The sequence below is a fragment of the Andrographis paniculata genome, unplaced genomic scaffold, assembly GCF_009805555.1.
Source record: "Andrographis paniculata isolate CXL003 unplaced genomic scaffold, ASM980555v1 Contig64END, whole genome shotgun sequence".
Lineage (NCBI taxonomy): Eukaryota > Viridiplantae > Streptophyta > Magnoliopsida > Lamiales > Acanthaceae > Andrographis > Andrographis paniculata.
In genome coordinates this window covers 942,205-968,521 of record NW_026137600.1, presented here as the reverse complement: position 1 = coordinate 968,521, position 26,317 = coordinate 942,205, and the positions used below count along the sequence as shown (strand labels likewise).

The following is a 26,317-nucleotide window of genomic DNA, read 5'->3' as shown; positions in this document are numbered from 1 at the left end:
TTTTATTCATTGTTTTTTTTTTAGGATTTAATTTGTGATTGTGCAAGACAGAGCGGACTTTTAGCAAGAGCAACCTGAACCATCTTCGGGAGGACTCATATTTTTTTAATTTTATCTTACTATTATTAGATACATTACAATTTAATTTAGATTTTGTCTTTTATTTTTCTCGATCATTACCCAATCTAATTTTAATTCTAAAATTAAATTATAACCTAATTTTTCTAAAAATTAATTCTATTTTCCTCGCCTTTGTAAATATTTTTAAAGTGTATTATTATTGGATATATTAATTATTAAAATTTATTTCATATTTTTCTCTACAATTATCCTATCAAATTCTAATTCTAATAAACTCTAACTATAATTTTTTTAAAAAATTAATCTCAAATCCAATTATAATTCTAATAAATTCCAACCATAACTTTTAAAAAATTAATCCTACATTCTTGGCATTTAGAAATTTGTAGTTATTATTATTGAGTTATTGGTTATAATAGTCAATATATTGTGAAATTTTATAATAGTCAAAATATGTATCATAAACTATGTCCGGAAATCCACCCCACACCAGAAAAGTAAATAAATAAATAAAAATTTATTTGTTTAGAGGAACTATTATTTATTTTTTGCTCATGCCTTAAAAATATTCGAGACGAACATGGTGCAAGAGATGTGTTCCCTTGTGAACATTGTCTTTCCCTAGTTGATTAATATGTAATACTCCCTCCGTCCCATAAATATAATCTTAATTGGCTTGAGTATAAGATTTAAGGAATATTGATATTATATTAGTAATGGGTAAAAAGTATTGATAAAAGACTTTTTTCCCTTGTGAGTCTATTAGTGTAAAAAATAGTGGCAATTGGGTAAAAAAATGAAAAAGTATGGATAGTTTATTTATGGAAATAAAATTATTATTTTGAAACGAATAAAAATGGTAAACAATACTATTGTACTGAGACAAGGGAATAATTGATTAGATTCCTTGTGATCCTGGACGAGAACTACTTAGATTCATCCCACTTCTACACCAATGCTATGAATTTTTTTTTTTTTTTATGAGTCGAGTGTAGACGTTGCTCGCTTAAATTTATATTTGTGTGGTTATTGTTTTACAAATTTCAATCAGAATCATCTAATATATATATATATATATTTACCGTTGATTCTGTGTCACTACGTGGTGACACAAAATATTTTTTTTTAAAAAAAAAAATTCTTGTGGGTTTCACTTAAATTAAATAATAATAAAATAAACGGTTGAGAAATACAGAATTTTTTCTATTTGTTTTAAAAAAAATTCTTATGGTCCCACTTAATTAAATAATAATAAAATTATAAAAAAAAAGCAGGTGAACTACATAATCATACATAGTCATATTATTACTACACGGTCATGTTGTTACATAACTATCTACATTTCAATGTATAAATTATACATGACCATGTTGTCACACGGTCGTGTATAATTCTATACGGCCGTGTACCTTTCTGTTTCGGTCTAAAATTTTATTTTATTTTTTTATTTTTTATATTTTTTTTTGAATTTAGAATAGTTGATATAGTTAAAATGAAAAAAAATCAATAATAATCATAATATAATTAAAATGTATCACTTTTAGTTTAAATATAAATATTTATAGAGTATGTTCTTTTGGAAGATTTTGTCTAAAATTCTACTATTTAGACAAAAAAAAAAAAAAAAATCTCTTACAAATATCCGATTACTGTATTGAAATAATAAATTAGTTTTTAATACTATTATAATATACAAAATTAAAAAAAAAAATTATGAATGTGAATATCACGAAGTAAAACGATTTCATCCTTTTTAATTTATGACAGAGATTACAATTTTTTTATTTTTTATTTATGAGTGTGAATTCTACTAAATAAATTTATAATTTTTTTTATTATATAATAAAAATATTTTTACAAATTTCTGTGCATAGCTCAGAGTGACCATTAGAATTTTCATATTTATTTTTGTTAAAAATGATGATATCGATTATCGAGGCGCCCGCCATTATGGAATATGATATGATATTTATATAAAGTATAATGTATATATTTTTTTTTAATAAAAAAATCATAAATTATTTATATAATTGAAAAATTATTTAGTCATGTATGTAGGGTCAAAGGAGTGTCGTTGGGGGGTTTTGCTGTCTAAAATGGACCTGCTGACTCATCTTGTATTAATTTTTATTTTATTTTATTTTATTACAATTATATTTTCTAAATGTTCACAATTTATTTTCTTTATGACATAAATATAAAATAAACGGATTACTTTAAAGTACAAATCCAACAACATAAAATATAATAAAACTACAATTATTCCATTAAATTCACTTCAAACAAAGTAAAAATAACATCGACAATCCTTATTCAAGACTCAAATAACATTCGAAGATAAAAAAGATAACACGATGTTCTTACTCATAGTAACAAACATACAAAGTGTACTCGAAAATCATATAATTCTCGACAGGATCATGCGAATACGTATTCGAGATCGCGAACCCCTTAGCCATCCGGAACATTCCGGTCCCTCCGACAATGGCCAATTCCCGATCCGGAATCTCCATTCCCAAATTTCTCCCGACTATACTTATCGTGCTCCCCTTGTACTCGCCAGTCGTAAATAAAACGTTCACGTTCATCGCAAGCCCGGCTTGTACCTTATCCGCCGACGTTACGAGCCCTTGGGCGAACCCGACCTCGGCAGAGTTGCGATCGGCCTCGGCCGTAAGTTTGGCATTGACAACAAAGACTTTGGAAAATAGCGTCGGGGAATTCGCCGTGTCTTTTCCGCCGCAAACCTCCGTTAGGGCTGCGTCGGGACCCGTTCGAGGCTCTTGGACGTAGAATTTGATCGCGGCCGTCTTCTCCTTCCGTTGGCTCGGCGGGATTTTGAACCATTCGGCGCCGCTGGTTAATCCCGCCATAGCGAAAAAATGGAGGTTGGCGAAAATGTGAAGAGTTTAGAGAAGAAAGAAGTGTTTTTTTGGTAATTTTGATTGCAAGTGATAATCATTGAGGGGTTATTTATAGGTGTGGATTTGAAGTTATGGAAATAAATTATTTAATTTAAAAAATTTTGGAAAATTTGTTCAAATGATGTGGACTGTGTTTTGTGAATTGAAAAGTATGCAATTTTTTTTTTTGTTATTATGACGTCAATTTCACAGTGCTTATTCTATGAGTGCGCTCTGATGGTGTAATATAGGCTAAATTTATTATCGTAAGATTAAAAATTTAAATTTTTGATGTCTCTAAGTTTTGTCTATTATACATGATTCGTTTAATGTGACTTGTTTTATAGAATTTAATTTGTAAATTATTGAATTTGATCGAAAATTTATCTAGAATACACTCAAAGAATCACAAACGTGTAGACTATTAAATTCGATCGAAAATTTATTTAAAATACACTAAAATAGTCACAAACGTGGGTCCCAAAAAAATATGCATTGTTGACTTGAAATTAAATGCAGGTTGAGTAATGGACTCTCCATACTTACATTTGTTTTTTTTATAATATATATATACATATATATTAAATGTTTTTTCTATCACAGAAATTATAATAAATATTTATTTTTTATTATTTTCTCAATTTAAAAAAAATTAAGACACTTCAAAAATGTATTTGTATACAGAACTTAAGGTTTATATATTATTTAAAATAATTTGGATTTTGATATTTTGTGTTTGAATATAATATGCTAACATTTTGAAACAAAATAATTGTGGTATATGAAATTTTAAAATAGATTTTGGATATAAATTTATTTAGGTATTTGTTGAAAGTGTTGTAGAGAGGGTTGAAAAGAGTAAAAGCTAAATACAAAATATTCTTTTAATCCAAATTAAGTGTATTATTTTAAATTTTTCTATAATAGAATTAAAACTAATAGTAATATTTTTTTTAATTAATAAAAATATAAAGATAAATTAAATATTTTTGTTAAAAAAAAATAATATTGTTGTAAAAATAAATAATATTTTAATATTTATATTTAAATTATTTTTCTTATAATAAAAGTTAAAATATTGAAATATAAAACAAAATTACAAATATATATATATATAGTTTTTTTTATTATTATTGGAACTGAGAGGCTACATATTATATATATATATATATATATGTGAATAACTGTTGTAATATTTTATATATAAAATTTTTAAGTTAATTTTAAAATAAAAAATTTAATATATTTTTTAAAAAGTATATAATAGTATTAACTTGAAAAGTATTAATAGAGCTAATTATGATATGTTAGTTTAAATAAATAAAAAATATATATTTAATACTCCCTCCGTCCCAGATACCATGTCCACGTTGCCGTTTCTGTCCGTCTCACGTATCATGTTACTTTCCTTTTTGAAAAATGATTACACACCTTAATCTCATTTTAAATTTTTGTATTTTATTTTTTTTTAATTTTAATTAAATTAATTAGTTATCTTAATCTTAATTTATAATTATAAAATAATTATTTTCACTAATACATTAGTAATTATCTACTAATTATACCTCTCATAAAATAGCGTGTCTGAAGTGTAACAGACACGGTATCTGCTACGGACGGGAGGGAGTACTATAATTGTATATAAATTATTCACGTCCTCTCATAAGATCTAGTCAACGGTTCTATTTTTTAACTTATCCGAGTCAATAATGGCCACTAATCTTTTTTAATAATAATAATAATAATAATAGTAGTAATAATAATAATAAAACGATTGTTTTATTCGCACATTTAAGTTGACGTCGACATATAAATCATAAAAATATTACTTCCTAGTCTCAACGTAGTATGCCCCACATGTCGTGTTCATGTTATATTTATGGACGTTTAACATCTTATGCAATATTATTTTTTTAAAATATAATTATATATGTTTTGATTTTATTTTAAATTTTTTAACGTATATTTTTAAAAATTAAATTAAATTAATTAATTATTATAATTTTAATATATAATTATTTAGTAATTATACGTCAATTAAATATTTATTTATAGAAGAAGGGATTATTTTTTAACAAAAAATTTGTAATCAATATCAGCTGAAGTCAAAATAAGCTCACTATAATATATTGTTGGGAAAAAGAAAATCAAACTCGGGTTCCACATGTAAGAAATTAAATAATAATAATAATAATAAGCTATAAGTTATGTTCTATCGAAAAAATAAATTAATATTTCAGTTTTTAGTTGAAAATTGGGGAGGAAAACTGATTTATTTAATTAATATTTGATTTATGTAATACTTCATCCGTCCTAATATAATAGTTTTTGTTGAGATATTTTAGATATTTAATTTTAGATTTTAGTAAATTTATATTTAGATTTGATCTTATTCATAAATTAGGGGCGTATTTGGCAATTAGCTGTTAGCTGATTCAATTAGCTGATAGCTGATTCAATTAGCTAGTTTGACTAGCTGATTCGATTAGCTGTTTGTATTAACATGTTTGGTAAAATAACTGTTTGATATTAGTTGTTTATACGTAAAATGACAATTGAGGAGATTTCTATTTTATTCTTGTTTCTAATATATTCAATTATATTTTTTTGAGTTTAGAATGTTTAAATTTTTTTTATTAGTTATTGAAAATTGTAAAAGTGTTATAAAAGTATTTATTTTTATTACAGTTAGATATAAAAAATAATATATTTTTATTAAAATATATAAATAGTTTTTTTTATTGAAAATGATGTAAAATATAAAATAATAAATTTTTTCGTGTATATATTTATTATGTTAGTTATCTATTAGTTCATTATATTTATAATTTTTAATAAATTTAATTTATTTTTAGTATAAAATTTATATAATGTAATTTTAATAAAAAATTAAATATTAATATTTATATTTTTTATGTTATGTTGATTTTAATAAATTAATATATTTTACAATTAACATAATTTTTATATAAAAATTAATTATTTTAAATTTATAAAAGTAAAACTATAATATAATAAAATATTCTAATATAATTAATAAATAATCAAAATATATTTATTTGTGTAAAATTTATAATAAATTTTTAAGGGCATACAAGGAATAAAAAAATTTTTATAAAAAAAACTATTTTAAAACGTTGGGTAAATTAGCTTTTCAGAAATTAGCTTTTTGGGTCCAAAAAGCTATTCCAAAAAGTTAATTTAACACCTAAATTAGCTTTTTGACTGGTCAAACAGCTAAAAGCTATTCAATAAGATAAAAACTCTTCAAAAAGCTATTTGCCAAACACCCCCTAGATTACTTAGATTTGAGTCTATCGAGTCTATTTTGTATTGCTTATATATAATCTCCTTATTTTGATGATCAATAAGACAATCTCATTATTTTTCTCCAAAATTTCTAACAGTCTTGTTTACCATTTTTGTTTGTTCCAAAATAATAGTTTTATTTCCATAAAAAACCATATCACAATAAAATTATCCATATTTTTTCATTTTTATTACATAATTTCCACTACTTTTTACAATAATACACTTACAAGAGCAAACAAGTATTTTATCCATACTTTTTAACAACTACAAATATAATATCAATATTTTTTAAATCTCGTGTTCAACCCAATTAAAACTATATTTATAGGACGGATAGTGTATATCATAAAATTAAAAAAAATTAAATTATGTATTTAATTATTTTAATAATTGAATTTAAGTGTAGTTAATTTTGACAGACGGACGGAATATTTTAATTTAAATTCAAATACAAGATATATTAAAATTATTGTCCAAAATCAATTATTAAATAAAAATTAAAATAAATTTGAAAAAAATTATATATATCGTTAAAAAAATGTTTATTGATATTTTTTCCATTTATATTTCGTTGTTAGCTTATAGTTGATTTTTTTTTTAAAAAAAATAATATATCAAATTAAAAAAATGCAGTAACCAAAACTAAAACAAACAAATAACATTAAGTAAGTTGTCCTGTAATGGATGGTCGGATCGCGGGGGGTTCGTGATTGTGTTTGATTACTTTGTATGTGTTAAATAGTACGAATAATAATACTCTGTCCGTACGCCTCTAAAAGTCACATTTATCTTTTGCATTATTGTTTTTAACATTAAAAATATCTTTATATGTGTATAACTTTTTATAAAAATGTCATTTTTATTAGTATTATAAGACACTAATGAAAGTATTTTTGTAATTTTTTCTTAATTTGTACTACATTTTGATATAATAATTAATATTCAAATATCAACACGCAAAAAATAAATGAGACTCTTAGAGCCGGACGAAGGTAATATTTTTATTGATTAATGAAAACATGCAATATTATTTTAACATTTTTGTCTTTAAAAGTATAAATAAAATGAATATTTTTGCATAAATAATTTTAAATAAGACATATAAAAATAGTAAAAATGATATATAAAATTAAAATGAAAAGAATAAAGACTAAAGAGACATGTTATTTGAAATAAATTCAAATGTCTACAAACAAAGGCCACAAAACCTCTAATAACATTAAATTAAAAATTTATTTTTTATTTTTTATATTATATTAAAAATTAATTTTACATTTAAAATATCATATTCACACATATTTATATCACATATTAGAATTATTCTAATTCAAATTTTTTTACTATTCAAATCTTAATTTAAAATCCAAACCTTCAAATAAACACACCGGACGTGTTTCAAATATAATATATCCCAAAAGAATAACAAACTAAAATAATAATATCCAATCGAAATAAAATTGACCAAAAAAAAATTTACTACCATCATTTGTCAAGACATTTTGGATTGGCCACAGCGGCGATAAAAATATTTTTTCCGTTCCACTTACTATGTTCAGATTATTATAGATACAAAAATTTAGAATAAGTATAATTAGTAAATAATTAGAAATATATTAATATTAAAATAATTAATTAATCTAATTAAAATTTAAAGAAATTATAAATTAAAAAATTTAAAATGAGATTATAATATATAATTTATTTTCAAAAAAAAAAGCATGAAATATGAGACGGGATAGAAACGACAATACGGATCAAGTAGATGAAACGAAAAAAATAAATAATAATAATAATAATAATAATTTTGAATCAAGATACGCTCTCAATCCCATTGAAATATTATTATTTTTTATTTTCGTTCGTCCCAAAATAAGATTACTATTTTTTAATTTAGTAATCGTACTACTTACCTAACATAATAAATATCTTTTCAACTTACACTATATTATATAAATATCATTACTTTGATATTATACAATACTAATAGAGATATTTTTATCGTGTTTATTATAACTCAATATAATAATAATAATATTAAATGTTTTGTTCCTCTTATTGATTTGTTTGTACTGAGAGTGGGACCTACTTAATTTGATGTTTCCATTATTTTCAGTCAAGGCTTACTACTGAAACTCCAACTTTGACTAGTGCACAAATTTTGTTTGGCAAACACTTAGGGGTGTGTTTGCTTGGGGTTTGGATTTTCACTTAAGATTTGAATAATAAAATTTTGAATTTGAATTGTTGTATGATATGATATAAATAAGTATTGATGTAATATTTTGAACGTAAAATTGATTTTTAGTATAATATAAAAAATAAAAAATAGATGTTTAATTTGATAATTTGTATTCGAATTGAATCGAGTAAATATTTTAAATCATCTGCCATATTAGCATCGAAATTTTCTTTTAATCAAATTTTTGATAAATTAACTAAAAATATTTACAGTATTTGTAAATAACTTGAATTAAACTAAATCTGAATATAATATAATTAGTAATATAAATTTAAGAATATATAATATAAATATATTTAATTTGGTTCAATTAACAAAAAATATTACTCCCTCCGTCCCAGATACCACCGTGTCTGCTACACTGTAGACATGGTATTTTAGGAGGCGTGTAATTAGTAGATAATTAAGAATTTATTAGTGAAAAATTATCTTATAATATAAATAATTATAAATTAAAATAAAAATAACTAATTAATTTAATTAAAATTAAAAAATTTAAAATGAGATTAAAGTGTGCAATCATTTACAGGGTGTGGATTTGCATTCAGAAAAGAAATATTTGTGTTTGAAGAATCATAGAAATGTGGAATGTTTTTCTTGTGTTTGAAGAATCATAGAAATGTGGAATGTTTTTGTAGAATTGGAATGAAGGGTTATTTGAAATGGATGCATGTTGAATAATTGAGTTTATATTAGTATTTCTTCTTCTTCGATTTTTTTCTTTTATTATTATTATTTTGAAATCTGATGTTTTTGAAGTTTTTCGGAATATAGAGGATGAACTCGTGATTGTAAAGTCTATAATTGTTATATCTTCCAAATGAATAAATTTATAAATTTGATGATATTTCCCCTTTGATTTGTACGATTCGATGAGTACTTGAGTTATTTTTGACTGTTTTAGATTGTGTCAGTGCTAAGGTAGCCTTCACGACATTCATTTTAAACAATAAGGGTGTGTCAAGGGCCAAACCTCTACTTTTTTTTTTTTTTTTGGTCTGATTTAACATGACTTAAGGGTGTGTTTGTTTGAATTATGGGATTTAAATTCAACTATTCATCCAATTTTTTTCCCCAAAAAATCAAATCAAACACCTATTTTTTATTTTTTATATTATACTAAAAATCAATTTTACATTCAAAACATCTAATCAACACCTATTTATGTCACATCATACAACTATTCAAATTCAAAAATTTTACTATTCAGATCCCAACTTAAAATCCAAACCCCCAAACAAACACACCAAGTACTGTTGATTTCAATTTTACTATCAAAGAAATTTTTTGTTTTGTTTTTTGTTTTTTGTTTTTTGTTTTTTTTTTATGAAATAATTGCAAATTGTTAACCATATCCAAATGATTAATTACGTTGCTTTAATTATAGTGGAGAAGCATTAATTTATTTGTTTACAGCAATGAAGTCATTAATGAAGCAATATTAATAAATTCGTCGATCAATTAATAGCAGGCTGATTTGGTGGTAATAAGGAATAGTCAATGAATGCTGTGTCAATTTTTATTGTCTTAAAGTATATTTGCATGATTTTTAGGTGATTGTCTTTTTTTTTTTCGTTATAAATTGACAAATTTGTCCTTAATTGTATGATAAAGATGAAAAGTAATAAATAAATGAAGGGTAAAAATGTAAAATTTGTGTTTTAAAAAAAAAGATATAGGACAATAGTTGTTGGACATCTCAAATAGGAAAGTAGGGCATTAGTTTGTGGATGGAGAGTGTACTATTTTTTCTGAAAGTACAAAGTAAATATCTAAAAAACATCAATTTTAAGGCAATTATATTGTGCTTTTGAAATAAGAGTTGTATACTATTTATTTATTTATTTATTAAACTGGTGCTACATAGAAGTACATTGGTTGTTCTACAAGGGTACTTGTGATGTTCTATAGAATATACATTGTATTCTTATACAAATATATTTGATGTTATCTGAACTTTGAAGTGATATTATCATAACAATTAAACAGTATTTTTTGAAAGTTTGAACGGTGTTATATGAGAAAATCAGTGCGGTGGAGCACTATAACAACCGTCATATTTATAATTCACTTGTGCATTATTCTCCTTCGTGATTTCAAAATTGCACGAGACTTTTTATATTTTAAAATATTGCACAAAATCATTTTTACGGGATTATGTGCAATATTTTTTAAAAGACCATGTGGTTTTCTACAATTTCTAGAGAGTTTTAAACAATATTTTTTTTAATCAAACACGTGGGTGTTTCATTCAATTTTTAAACTGTAAGTTGGTATCATGTAAAAAATTTTGAAATCACGAGTGAATTATAAATATTTTTGTCTATATTATATATGAAACTTCTAGTATTTAATTAGTGAAACTTTTGTCGAATTCTATCTATAAAAGTAAGGATTTATTCTTAATCATGTAAATTATTCTTCTTTAATTTTCTGCATTGTATTATTAATAAAAGAATTTATCATATTTAAATTTCTTCAAAACTAATCTCCCTCCTTAATTTGCAAAGCTTCACCTATAAATGACCTATCAAGATTTGCCCTAATTGTACACCAATTTCATATCATTAGCTAACTCATTCAAAATGGCTAAGCTATACACTACTTTATTCTTCATTTCATTTCTCTTCTCATTGTGACCAAATCACAATGTGCATATAGACATAGTACAAAAAAATGATATCAATTCATAACATATAATAATGATTTATGCAATACATAATTAATTTAATTCTAATCATATAGTGGGAAGAGAGAAGTAGTAATATATAATGTGTCCATTCGTGTTTTCGGACAGTGTTCGTATCGGGTTGAGCTATGGGGTAACCAAAACTGTCAACCCGTTCCGAACCCGAAATTCGACCCGAAATCATAGACCTGAACACGACACAAATTCTTTTAGGTCGGGTTCAAATAGACCTCATTTAGTTTCGAATTATCCGAACCTTAACAACTCCAACACCAAACATAACCGAAAACTTAAAAAAAAATAAAATTAAATTAACCTTAAAAAATTCATTTTTATTTTTATTTTTATATTATTTTATATTTCAAATAATATAAATATTATAAATTAAAATAATAATAATAAATAATTTCAGGTCAACCCGTAACACGAAACCGATTTATAATATTTTTATATTTTAAATTATCAGGTCAACCCAAAATCTGATCCGACACGAATTTTTTTTATTTCAAGTTCGGGTCGACCCGATTTTTAAATACCCAAATCCGAACATGAAAAAATTTAGATCGAACGGGTTCGATTTTTCGGATGGTTTAATTTTGACACCCTTATCTAATCACCACCCTAGCTATCCATATATATCTGAAATTTTAATTGCAAATTGCTAACCATATATACCTAAAATTAAAGTTTGATATATATACATATATCCCCAACTAAAGTATAAGCAAGTGAGCCGGCCCGGCCCATATTTCCAAGCCCAAAGCGTATTGTTACTGTAGCAAGTCATTTGGGCCTAGGAAAATTGTCCTGATCTCTCTTGGGCTTACTACTCTTCTGGGCCGCTGGTATGCAACCAATACGTACGGTTCGTTTAGATATATTTTTTAAAAAAAATATTTTTAAAAAAAATTCGATTAATTTAAAAATATTAAAAATTGAATACAAATTATGTATTTAATAAAATATAAGTATTTTATATGGACCTTTGTTAGTAGGGATTCAACATATAGTTTTGACTAACACCTCAATTTATGTTTTATCACTGAATTTAAAAATCAACATAACACTATTAAATGTTTAAATCAAGTTTGATTTATTTTTTATTTTTATTATATAATCTTCACTTATATATATATATAGAAATACCATATCTTATCTTATAAAATATCACATTTAAATTACTGTTTAAATCATTTTATTTTATTTCTATATTGGAATATCTAAAAGAAAATGTCATTACTTATGACTCTGATATCTTATTAGATGATGTATATGATAATCTCGTCTAAAAATTTAAGCTGTTAAATATACGCATCATTTATTTTGATCGTTCAAATCATGTAACATGGTATCAGAGCCATATATCTTGTCTTCGAATCTTACAAAATATTATATATAACTTTATCGATCTACTTATCATTTTTTCTATTTTCAATCTTTATTGTACTTTGTGAAAGACTTCAAATATATTAGTATGGATAAAGATGATGACTATTATATTTGTATAAACATCTTACATCATATAATATTTTTTTACACGATTGACTTTTCATCTTTTTCTAATTTTATGCTTCATTGGTCGTTGGTCAAAAAATTTCATATATTTTGTAGAATGTATATATTAATTTAATTTTCTAGAAAACAAAAAGAAAATATATATATATATATATAAAGTAAACAAGCCCCTGAGGACACAAAATCCTCTCCATATATATTTTTAATCTATATTTTCTTCATTCTCAATAAAAAAAAATTAATATTCAAACAAGTACTGCACTATTATAAAAATACATATTAAAAAATATATATATATATATAATAGAAATAACAATATATTTTCTTTTGAGTGTTTTTTTTTTTTTTTTAAATTCAGTTTCCTTTTTCTTTTTTTTTTAATTATTGTTTTATCAATTATACAATTTTATAATTTATTTAAAAATATATGAATGCTTGATTTTATATTTTAGTTTGAGCTATAGTTGAAATATCATATTTGGTAAAATTAAATAATATAATTTTATAAGAATAATAAAAAGTGTATAAAAAACTAGACAAATTAAAACTAAACTCAAACTAAACAGAAAAGAACAAACTTTATAGAACTGATGCTATTTCGAGTAACTTTCAGCATATTTTTGTTCTTTTTTTCAATTGAATCCAAAAACAAAATGTAATTTATTAATTTAATAAAAAAAAAATTAAAAAAAAATTAAATTAATACACTTGGATGATCAACCTTCATGCTTTGAAGCAACAATTTATATATTTTTATTACACTTGCACAACAAATTATATGTTTTTCTTACACTTGAAGCAGCCAACTCATAAAATATGGTAGTCGAACTTGACTAGAAATAAAAAAAATAATAAAACATATATTAGTCTCTCTTTTTTTTTTTTTTACCTTAATTATTAATCTAATTCCCTTCAGACAAATCGAGCTATATTATCCAATTTTTCGATAAGAACTTACATAAAAATTATACATCCATTGATTTCGACAAAACCCTAATTATTTTTTCCAAAAGCGGTTAGAGTGTATCGTGCTGATTATCCTTAATCACACATAAGTATCTATTTTTAATCGCATGAACGGAATCAAATCATCGTATATCAATGGCAAAAATTACCTATTATATTGTCGGTTCATACCATGTATTTTCTTATAAGTGGACATAAATTTTGTATTAAAATCAATCATAATATGTATTGTATTGGCTATTACTCTATATATTTATGTTATTTAACATATACTTTGTACTAAAATCAATAGTATATATTCTTTTTGTTCGTCTCTAAGGTTACATTTAACTTTTGTGTTATTGTACTTAACATTAAAAATATCTTTATATCTGTAAAAAATTTTTTGTACAAATATTAATATATTAGAATTGTAAAACACTAATAGAAGTATTTTTGTCATTTTTTTTTAATTTGTACTATATTTTGATATAATAATTAATATCTAAATATCAATAGGCAAAAAGTAAATATAGTATTTAAACCTGATGAAAATAATATATTTTATGTGGACTATTACCATAGCCCAAATCTTCCACTTTTTCTTTTTTCACAATGGCATTAATTGACACCTATAAATAAATATCCCCTAAACATTATTTGTCACAACTAAATTTCTAAAAACCTAAGAACAATGGCAAAACTATACATTCCTTTGTTCTTCACATTGTTTTTCTTGTCTTCCAACTTTGCTATTTCTAGGGCAAAAATAGAAAATCCAACAAAAACCCTACCACTTTCCAACCTGCGCGAGAAATCAGCCGTCATTCAATTCTATGTTCACGATGCCCTCTCGGGGCCCAATGCTAGCTTATGGGAGGTAGGACGGGCGACAATCACGTCGGGTTCACCAACATCGTTCGGACTAGTTAGGGTTTTGGATGACAAGCTCACGGCCGAGCCCGAGAGGAATGCACCGGAGGTGGGGCGAGGGCAAGGGATTGTTACATCGTCAGATTTCCGAGTGGTGGCTCTGACAATGGATGTGAACATTGTGTTCACGACGGGTAAGTATAACGGAAGCACGTTGTGCTTGGCCGGGAGGAATCTTGTGGGCACTAAGGATATTGAACTACCGATTGTTGGAGGGACCGGAGTGTTCCGGATGGCGCGAGGGTATGCTATATCGAATGCTTATTCGTTCGATTCTGTCGATAATTATTTGATCTTGGATTATACTATGTATGTGTATTATTATGGATAGGTTTTGTGTGTTTGTCTTCAAGATCATTTTTTTGTTTGTTTGTTTAGAATGTGTGGATTTTGATTTTGTGGGATGTTAATTTGAAGTATGTTGGTGTAATAATTGCCAAAGATTGTTCATGTGAGATGAAGAAAATTTGGTGTGTTTTGTTGTAATTTGGGAGGTGTGGTTGGAAGATGGATTTTATTATTGAATAATGAAATATTGTTTGATTGTAAATTGTATGTCATAGTAAATTTGAAATATGTATTAAATTTAAAAGGAAAAAAAATAAAATTAGGGGTACGGTCTATATAGTTGCGACGGAATTTGCTACAAAATTTTGCCATTATTTAAGAAAACTAAGTACTAGTTGATAAATTCCAACGAAAATAACGAATTTTTTTTTTAATTATAAGTACATTTTGAGGGAATTCTCTTGAATATCTTCGTAATATTTTGCGAGGAAATTTTGTCTGTATACATTTACTGACTACTCGACTTGCAAGAAACTGAAATTCCCTCTCAAGTTTGTTTTACGAGGAAAATTACAGGATTTGTAGAAAAAAAAAAAAATCTTCGTAAAATCGCAATTTTTTATTTTATTTTATTTTTATATATAGTGTAATATATATATTTGCATATAATATCAAGTAAAACGTTGGCATTGGCAATAAAAATGTATTGAAAGGGCATCGTCCTATGCAGGAAGATCATGACTTGCATATTTAAATCTCTTTTTCTCCTCCTCTTTCTTTCTTTTTTTTTTTTTTTTTTTCGTATTATTGTCGTTCTTAATTAATAAAAATATTTAATTTTGTTAAATTTTGGATAATTCTATCTTTACTATACTTGAAATAGTTATATTAATAGTATCTTGAAGGATAATAAAAAAACAACATTTTGCCAAAGCTAAGTCCAAATTCAGGTAATATATATTATCATTTTTAGATTTAGAACTTGGGTTTGTAATTGAAAATAATAAAATTTTAAATTCAAATATTTATTTAATGTAATATAAATAAGTGATCTATAATTTTATGTATTTTAGGTAAAATTAATTTTAATATAATAATAAGAAAAGAAAAAGTAAATAATAAATCGTTAATTTAATTTAATATATATATATATTAATCATAGGTGGTATTAGTGAACAACACGATGAAGTTTGAACCAATCTATATAATCGGCTCAAAGAAACTTCTTATTCAATAAAAAGATTAAAGAAAAAAGTTATTGAGGTCATCAATATTTTAATTAAGACCAATCAATTGGTCAAATATTATAAAATGAAAATGTTTGAAAAAATAAATTTTGAATTATTGATACTATTACTTAATCTAGTTATCTCAATTGAAAGTACATTTTTCCTTGTTTGTTCAATTAAAAAATATTAATTTTTTATTATATGAAAAAATAATCCTATATTAATATTAAGGTCCCCAATACGCCCCTTCATGTCCAAGTAAGGTATGATACTATGTCGGAGTCAGAATGACTTAAAAGTTTGAATTACCAGAAAAATGCAGTCATTAATTATATATTCACAAACGGAAGTCCTCAACAGCTTTCATGAACGCCTACGCCTTGTTCACAAACACGGCTACCCAAAATCCCGGCCTCATTGCAATCGGAGATTGTCTGAATTTCTTTCGACCATTACAAGAAATCCATTGTCTCATCATTCTCTTCTTATGCGATCATATTTTTATTTATTTGCTATTAGATGACTATTATTTGAGTCTATTTAGGGTGTGTTTGTTTGAAGGATTTTGGTGGATTTCCACTATTCATCCAATTTTTTCCCCCAAAAAACATTAAATCAAACACCTATTTTTCATTTTTTATATTATACTAAAAATCAATTTTACATTCAAAACATCACATCAAACCCTATTTATATCACATCATACAACTATTCAAATTCAAAATTTTTACTACTCAAATCCTAACTCAAAATCCAAACCCCCAAACAAACACACCCTTAGTATGTATCATTCCTATTAATAAATATATAATTTTAGGGCATGAATCAACTGCTAATCCAACCAGATCAGCATATGATACATAGGTGACTAACATACATTGATAATATATTATATATTATATTATAACTCAGCATATGTTATCTTATAACACAATATATACTAAAATATGTATAAACATATGCTGATCACTGATTCCGTCAAATCAGCACTCATTTGGCCGAATCAGCACAGGATCTACGGCCATAATTTTATTATTAATAATATGCAACTCTAAAATTTTACAAAATGTAACAGCTACGAATGCAAGCTTGTATGTACATAACTTTAATACGAAGATGTAATCATAGTACAGAGTTCGGACAACAAAAGCAGTTGCGCATTTTTGTAAAAGATATCGAACATGGTATGATTTATTACGTATGGTATCTCTAACATTTCCCGAATTTCATATTTTCATCTTGTCTAAAAGCAGTAAATCTATGCACATATCAAGCAGCAGGGGGTCTAAGCATATGATCATGAGAAGTATCGCGGACAGACGGGGGAATGTACTGCCACATCGGGACTAAGCCATAGCTAGGAAAGACGGGAAGCTTGTTTACCTCCGGTAAATAAATCTGCGGAGGAGCTGGCACGAATCCTGTCGAAGGTATTTTCATTGTTTTCAGCTGCTGCTCTATCCATTCTTTATCGGCCTGAAGCATAAGTTTCTCCTGTCGAAGTTCATTCTTCTCCGCCTGTTTTTAGGATATACAAAGAACATGGAGTGAAAAAAGTTTGAGCGTTGAATTTACGAAGATTTATAAGAGATTTAAGGATAAACAGTGTTGAAAAGAACAGGATCAGATTGAGGAAGAGATGCACGAACCTTCAAATTTTGCATTTCTTCGAGAAGCCTTTCGTTCATCTCTTTGTATTCGCGGGATTCGGTTTTGAGCTGCTTTAGAATTCTGATGGTATCGTTTAGTATGGCTATTTTATCAGTTTTCACAGGCCTTCCGGGTTCCAAAACAGCGCATAATTTGGAAAATCTGCGTCGATGAAGTTATAATAATGAAATCAATGACTTATAATAGATTCAAATAATAACTATATAATATAACAAATTGTATTAAATATAAAAAATATTTCAACATCCTCTTAAACTCTCTATTGTGTCAACAATATATCAAAAATCTTCCACAGAATGAGAGTCAAAAGCAAGGTTCTCAATGGAGTTAGAGTCGAAAACAGGACTCTTAACACCATTAAAGTCGAAAGCAAGCTCTTAACACTCTCAATTTCGTTAGAATTAGAAGCGGAGCCCTCAACGCCGTTAGAATTAGAAGCAAAACTCTCATTGCTCTCAACGAAGTTAGAATCAAAAGTAGGGCTCTTTGATCTATCAAGGTAAGAAAATAAGGCTCTCAACGTCATTAGAATCGAAAATAAGACTCTCAACACTCTCAATGTAATTAAAGTCAAAAGTAATGTCTCAACACTATTAGAATTGAAAACAAATATTTCAACACCGTTAGAGTTGAAAACAGGACTTTCAATATAGTTAGAGTCAAAAGCAGGACAAGACTCTCAAGACCGTTAGAGTCGAAAACAAAATTTTCAACACGGTTAGAATAGGAAGCAGACTTTCAACACCATTAGAATCGAAAGTAGGGCTTCGAAGTGAATGAGAATAAACAATCGAAGACCGAGCATAAACTTTAATGAAACTAAAAACCAAATTTGACAGTCAAACAATTGCAGGCATAGTTGAGGATCTCGAGACCTTCAGGTATATTCCGGAAAAACGTAGCTTTAATACCATATTACATAGCAAAATATATTAAATATCGAAAACATACAAGAAAAACAAGTATATTTGTTTTCTCAATAGGAACACTCTGTTTTCCCTTGCACAGAAACTATCACATGAACACATACTAGATACATAGAACACATGTAGATCAACAATTTTCGATATGCAAAAGTTTCGGAAAGACAATAATCGACAGAATATCGAAGTAATAACTACCTGTCGTTCAATTTTTCTCTCCTCACTCGCTCACGAAATGCTTTTGCTCCAATTCCACCGTACAGATCGCCTCGATCTCTGTAGAACACAAATCATATATGTAAAGCAAGAAAGGATTCCTAATGTTCTTAAGCTAAAAAGTTATCCTGGTAAACATTTCACCAGTTACCTCTTTCTGGAACATTCCTTTTCTGCGAAATTATCACTTCCTTGCGATGTAGTAACACTAAATGAAGCATCAATTCCTGCGTAGGGACTGCAATTGGAAGATCAAAGCATTTCAAAGCCAGTTCTGAAAATTTTTACTACCAATCTACACATCATATTGAATTTTCAGCAGTTTCTGTTTTGGAAAATATCGAACTACGATTAGTGATATACTAAGCTTTAATTTCTTCGTCGCCCTAAATCAAGTCATAGGAATTTTCCTCCAATTCTAAATTTCAAAACCGAACACTTGCAGAAATCGAAATCCCTAAACTTAGCAATAAAGAACCGCAACAATAACAATTCAAAATTGTGCTAAGCTTTGTCACTCACTTTTGCTGCAGCTGATAGGTCCAATACAGATCCTCCGGCGCGGCGGCGGAGGCGACAACGTCGTCCAACAGACCGCTGAAATCTTCCAAATCCGGCCAGCAACAGTCGTCAAAGGAAGCCATTTTCGAAGAAAGGATTTGGCGATGAAGAACAATACAATACGGGAAAAATAGAAGAAATAGTTCAGATTGGGAGCCAATAAGAATTCGACACGTGGAGTCATTAATTAAATAACTATTACCCGCCAATATAAGTATTAGTGCGGGAGAGTGAGAGAAGTCGTTGATTTATTATAAATGCGACTTTAGATTAGTTTCGTCATTGCTTGTGTTTGCCTTCAATTATTTCATATTAAATAATACTTAATTTAATCATTTTTGTGCCTTTCAATGTGACTTCAGAAATTTAGGTCGAATTTATTTTATTGGTCAAGAGGCGACCCATATTGCATTCAAAATAGTAAAAATAATACTCACTCAATAACAAAGTATTCGTTTTTTTTTTTTTTTTTTTTAATTATACTATCTACCTAACATTACAAATACCTTTGCAGCTTACAATATATTACACAAATTTCATTACATTTATATCATACATACTAATAAGATTATTTTAGTCATTTCTATTTTATTCTTATTATATCCCAATATAATACTACTCCCTCCGTCCCATGTAATATGAGTGTATTACTGTAGACACGGGAATTTATGTAAATTATAATTAGTAAGTAATTAAGAAGTGTATTAGTAAAAATAATTATTATTTAGTAAAAATAATTATAGATTAAGATTAAGATAAGTAAATAATTTAATTAAAATTAAGAAAATTATAAAATTTAAAATTTAAAATGCTATTAAAGTGCATAATTTAATTTCCAAAAATAGAAATAACAAGTTATGTGGGATGGACGAAAATAGAAAATAGGGACAAATTAAGTGGGACGGAGAGAGTAATATTTTTAAAACTAAGTACAAAAAACAAATAGATATTTACTTTTAGGACGGAGGAAGTATTTAAAAAACATAAGGATAAATATATTTTTAGTTTGTATTCATTATATATATATATATATATTAAGTAAAGTTTTTATAAAAGTAATCTTATACTCCTTCCGTGAGCCTCGAAGCATATCATATTTATGTTTTGCATTATTATATTTAATATTAAAAATATTCTTATATTTATATAATTTTTTTTACAAATATCTTTCTATTAGTATTATAAAACACTAATGAAAGTATTTTTATAATTTTTTTTAATTTATATTATATTTTGATATAATAATTAATATTTAAATATTAACGCGCAAAAAGTAATGAAATCCTTAAAGTCGAATGGAGGTAGTATTTAATACATAGTTGTTGAAAATTTCCTTTGGCTCCAAAATATTATGTGCGGTGGCATGACATCTTCCGTGATGAATATGAATATATTATTATTAAAACATATATTTTGTTTATTTATTTAAAAATTAAATTTACGTCAAATTTTGGTACTAAGGTTGTGTTCTTTTGTAGATTTTAATACACGTTTTTACTATTCAGATTTTTTTCTCCAATAATATTAAATTTAAATAATTGTTTTTTTTATATATTATACTACAAATTTATTTTATATTAAAAATATCATATCAATATCTATCTATATCACATCAAATAACTATTTAAAATTCAACTTTTTACTATTTATAAATCCAAACCCAAAACTTCAAACCCACGAACAAACACACCCTAAAAGTTTCTATATGACTAGTGTATATGTTACATTAGCATACACGATAATATTTCAATACTAAGTAGCATAGATTTAAATGTATTTGGTTTCTATTTCTAATATATTAAAAAAATAATAATATTTTATTAATTAGTAAAAATGTATAATAATTTTTTATATTTTTGACATTTGACTTTATGTATAAAATAATTGTATATGTAATAGTATATTTGTAATTAAGTAAAAGCCAAATGTATTTATGTATCAGTATATATAATTATTTTTTTCTAAAATAGAAAAGTGATAAACAAAAATAGTAAAACGGATACTTTAAATTGAAATGAAAAAAAAATATATGATTTGTAATAAAAATAAATTATTTTAAAATATTATTTAAATAAGATAATTAATAAAAACTAAAATTAAAATCAAACAAACCCTAAACACATGAAATCAAAAAATGATGTTTATTAAACTACTAATAAAATATCAATAAAACAACGAATTAATTATTCCTGCCATCTCCAAATTTAAATCTGTCATCGAATCCTCCGCCAATTCCTCCACCTCCACCGCCGCCAACGCCAACTCCGCCAATGCCAAGGCCGCCACCGCCACCACCACCAGCTCCAAAATCCCCTTTAACATGACCACTAAATCCGCCCATTCCCATCTTAAAGTCGCCTTCGCCACCACCACCAACACCAAAACCGCCGCCCATACCACCTCCTAGGCCGCCCAAATCACCAAGACTGCCGCCACTTCCTCCGGCGAGCCCGCCGCCCATGCCGCCTCCACCTTCAATGCTACCCCCAAAATTACCCATATCGGCACCTCCAAATTTATCAAGCCCGCCAATGCCGCCGTCAAAACCATCTCCAAATTCGGCGCCGCCGTTTACAACTCCAGCAACGGCATCAAGAACTAAAATCATAAACAGAAAGCCTGTGGAAGTAACACCGAAAAAATTTACTTCCCTCGTCATCTTAAGAAAAAGTAAGAAAAATTATTGTCCGTAAAAAAAAATTCGTCTTTTAAGGTTAAAAATATCATTGTAGAAAGTGAAATAAGATTGAGGTATATATAAATGATGCTTTGAACACATCAAGGTAAAAGTTAAATGGTTTGTTTCAACTGTCCCCCAACTTTTTGGTAAATTTATTGATGTTGTTGTGATATTTAAATTTCTAATTACTATCAACATTATTAATTAATTAGTTAGGTTTAGTCATTTTTCATTGATTCTAGTGAGGAATATAAATGTTTTGTTTTAGTTCTGTTTGTGTTTGGTTTTAGTTTGAATGTGTTTTTTTTTTTTTTTTTGAGTTTTTTTTTTAAAAAAAATTATCTTCATCCGGCTCTAAGGATCTTATTTAATTTTTGTATATTGATTTTTTAATATTAATTACTATATCAAAACGTAGTACAAATTAAAAAAATTGCAAAAATACTTATATTAGTGTCTTATAATACTAATAGTATGACATTTGTTAAAAAAAAATTATACAAATAATATTTTTAATGTTAAGTATAATAACGCAAAATATAGATGTGATCAGAGAGACGGACGGATAGTGTAGTATTTTGATGTATCTTTTTATGAAAAAATAATAATCACTCCGTCAATTTTGTAGAAATATATTTTATCATTTTTTTTATATTCAAACACAAAAGTTTCGTTTAGACAAAGGCTTTTGAAATTTTGAAATTTTGAAAAAAATTAATATTTGATATTTGATTTGATACATTGTAAAAGGAAAAAAAAAAAGTATTTGAATGTTATATTTTTTTCAAAAATAAATAGTGTCAAATAGTTGAAAGTTAGTGTATAAACAAAATCATATACTCCCTACGTCCCATAACTAAATATCAATTTGGTTTTTGCACGTAGTTTTAGAAATATTAGTATTATATTGGGATATAGTAGAAATAAAGTAGAAAAGACTAAAATAACATTATTAGTATGTGTGATATAAAGGTAAGTAATATATTGTAAATTGTAAGGGTATTTGTAATGTTAAGTAGATAGTAGAGTTACTAAAAAATGAAATTGATACTTTGTTATGAGACGGACTAAAATGAAAAAAATAGATATTTTATTATGGAACGGAAAAAGTATATTTTTCTTTTTTAGTATATATAAATTTCACTATATATATTACAAATACCTTCACATTTATATTTATTTACATCAATACCATTGTTAACTCTACAGACTATATGAGTAAAATGGTCTTCATGTATCAAATTATTACAAATTATCATTATAATATAATATCTATTAAAGTTTGTGCAGAAAATAAATATTTACATTCTAAATAGATTAAAAAAAAAAGTATATATTTTTTTTATTAAGAACCATACAAGTTGAATAATATCTATTTTTTATGTGAGACTAAAACCAAACAAGAAAGTCTATTGGAATTTTTTTAAAGAAGATATCATATATAAATATATTTATATTTAAATTAATTAATTTAAATATAAATATAGTCCAACAATTTTAATATAAATATTTCGATATTATACATATCTTTATAATATTTATTTTATATATACATATAAACTTTTTAATAAAAAAAAATGACCCCAAGTTCCAAAATTTTGGGCACGAAACATGGGCCAGGTGGCCAAACACGAGGGCGGTTGTGCCAAAAAAAAAAAAAAAAGAAAGAAAAAGGCTCACAAAAATTTTGAAAAAAAAAAAATAAAATTAGATATCAATATATTTACCAAATTATTGATATACCAAATACTCTCTTCGTGTCCCTTAACAATCTATTCAATTTTTTTATTTTGGTATGTTCCATAACAAAGTATCCGTTTTCTTTTTTTTTTTTTTAGTAATTGTACTATCTACCTAACATTACAAATACTCTTCTAATTTACAATATATTACACAAATGTCATTACCTTTATATCATACAATACTAATAGAGTTAATTTAGTCTTTTTATCTTTATTTCTACTTTATCCCAATATAATACTGATATTTCTAAAACTCCGTGTAAAAAACAAATAGATAGATAGATTGGGGACGGGGGAGTATTAAAATATAAATATTGTATACAGTATGTTTAAGTACATATCAAAATACTAAAATAATTTTGGTATTTTAGTATATAATAAAAATATCGAAATGCCAAAAATTTTATGTCGTACTCTACTAAAAATATTCAGTACAATATTATACTATATCAAAATTTACGATATACTAAAATTTTAATATTTGTAATATTTTTTCAATATAATATATTTAAGCATTTTTTTTTCCACCTAGACAAGTTAAAGTTTAATTTGGGCATTAAAAAAGCAAAATACTCAACAATTTTATAATAAAACAACAAAAGTATTAATTAATTAATTAATTAATTATAAAGCTTGTATGTCAAGGATTGAAAAAATAAATTAATGTGAAATAAAGTAAAAGGCAATGCATGCAACTCACTCTACGTACCATAATGTAACGAAGAATACTCCTAATAATTAATTAATTAAATAATATAATCAGAGTCTGGGTTGTTAGATAAATTGATTTTTTAATTTTTTTTGTGCGTGATTAATAGAACTGTATTGATAATATAAAAAATAATATTTTGTATTGAATTGTTGACTTTTTATAAGTAAATAATGTATATATTATATTAATGTGTATATATTTATATTTTTCTAATAATATTTATGAAAAACTATTTCATTGAAAATAAAAATGTAACGAAGAATACTCGTAATAAATAATTAATTAAATAAAATGATATAAACAAAAATAAAAATGTAACGAAGAATACTCTCCCCTTCACGTACATAGCAATTCCCCCTTCTAACAAAAACATGATTCTCCCTTATTTCCAACTACTCCAAATCCCTATAAATATTTAATCATCCCATAAAATAAATAAATAAATAAATAAATCTCAAAAAATAAAAAATAAAATAAATCTCAAAAAATGCATCCTACAATATTTTTAATAATATTCCTTCTTATTCCGTTAGCCGCCGCCGCCGCCGCCGCCGCCAGCCGAAACACCACGATAACTTCCCCGTGGCTGCGCCAATCGATCAACCACGGCCGCCGCTCCGGCTGCCGGTGGCAGCCGTGGATTTGCGACGTCGACAACCACGGCGGCGACCCGGAGGCCCCGAGAGTCCGCCGGAGATGCTGCCGGAATCGGTGCGTCGACGTATTTTCCGACGTGAATAATTGCGGAATGTGCCGGATACGGTGTCGTTTTACGCGGCAGTGCTGCCGCGGAATCTGCGTGAACACGAACCGGAATCCGTACCATTGCGGGCGGTGCGGGCGGCGCTGCCGGTGGCCGAGCCGCTGCGTTTACGGCATGTGCGGATACGCGGAGGAGCCGCGGCCGAAGCACGACCGGCGGCGCCGCCCGCCTCCGGCGGGCTGAACCGGCCGGTTTTTTGGGGTAATGGTTTATGAATATATATGTGGATTTGTTGATGTTTGGGTTTGGGAATTGTTTGGTTGGAAATTAATACGTGGATTTGGAATAATTGGTGTTTTTATTTATAAGAAGTATGTGTGTTTTATTGTAAGATGATCGATGATATTAAAATTATGGGTTTATTATTATTATTATTATTATTATTATTTATAATATAGAAATTCTCAGTCGATATCCGAAAGTACGGATTGCGTTGAATTATGGGTTTTGATTGAATGGATTGGGATCCATTATGTTTGTGTTTTGTAATTCTTGGGTTCGTTTGAATTGATATTTTAAATAATTTTAATACTATTATTTATAATGGATGTGCTTGGTTTGGTTTTCAAATTTAACTTACTTCCCCTCTTTGGATTAATTATCAGTATTATTTTTTTCGATACATAAGCTAAAAAATAATTATGTTTTAATATAAAAATGTGAATATTGAAAAGAAATTATTAAATAATTGATAAAAAAAAATATATGTGATGTGATTATTGGTGAAAAAAAAAAAAAAGTAATAAATTGGTTATTATTTTTTAAATTATGAATAATAAAATTATATATGAGATAATTAATTGTGCATAAATTTTACGGACAAACAAGAAAAAGAAAAAGAAGCATAATTATAGCAGATATTATTCACAATTTTAAAAAATATATATATAATTTTCTCTGATAAAATATCAAATC

General features: G+C 26.3%; 5 protein-coding genes across 5 annotated transcripts; 2 read left to right on the top strand and 3 right to left on the bottom strand.

The window, feature by feature from the left end:
* Nucleotides 1–2,326: 2,326 nt before the first annotated feature.
* On the bottom strand, nt 2,327–3,045 carry LOC127261614 (dirigent protein 23-like). The gene has a single exon (XM_051289886.1). It carries the CDS (start codon nt 2,952–2,954, stop codon nt 2,442–2,444), a length of 513 nt encoding a protein of 170 aa, XP_051145843.1. The 5' UTR covers nt 2,955–3,045; the 3' UTR covers nt 2,327–2,441.
* An 11,324-nt stretch (nt 3,046–14,369) lies between these two features.
* LOC127261881 (dirigent protein 22-like) lies at nt 14,370–15,122 on the top strand. The gene has a single exon (XM_051290307.1). It carries the CDS (start codon nt 14,379–14,381, stop codon nt 14,946–14,948), a length of 570 nt encoding a protein of 189 aa, XP_051146264.1. The 5' UTR covers nt 14,370–14,378; the 3' UTR covers nt 14,949–15,122.
* A 1,985-nt stretch (nt 15,123–17,107) lies between these two features.
* On the bottom strand, nt 17,108–19,689 carry LOC127261798 (transcription factor bHLH104-like). Its single transcript, XM_051290200.1, has 5 exons — nt 19,467–19,689; nt 19,096–19,182; nt 18,927–19,004; nt 17,784–17,946; nt 17,108–17,652 (listed from the first exon to the last, which is right to left on the bottom strand). Exons 1-5 carry the CDS (start codon nt 19,586–19,588, stop codon nt 17,404–17,406), a joined length of 699 nt encoding a protein of 232 aa, XP_051146157.1. The 5' UTR covers nt 19,589–19,689; the 3' UTR covers nt 17,108–17,403.
* Nucleotides 19,690–21,684: 1,995 nt separating this feature from the next.
* On the bottom strand, nt 21,685–22,164 carry LOC127261668 (glycine-rich cell wall structural protein-like). The gene has a single exon (XM_051289964.1). The coding sequence runs from the start codon at nt 22,162–22,164 to the stop codon at nt 21,685–21,687; it is 480 nt and encodes a 159-aa protein (XP_051145921.1).
* A 2,818-nt stretch (nt 22,165–24,982) lies between these two features.
* LOC127261801 (stigma-specific STIG1-like protein 4) lies at nt 24,983–25,671 on the top strand. Its single transcript, XM_051290201.1, has one exon. The coding sequence runs from the start codon at nt 25,127–25,129 to the stop codon at nt 25,583–25,585; it is 459 nt and encodes a 152-aa protein (XP_051146158.1). The 5' UTR covers nt 24,983–25,126; the 3' UTR covers nt 25,586–25,671.
* Nucleotides 25,672–26,317: the final 646 nt, after the last annotated feature.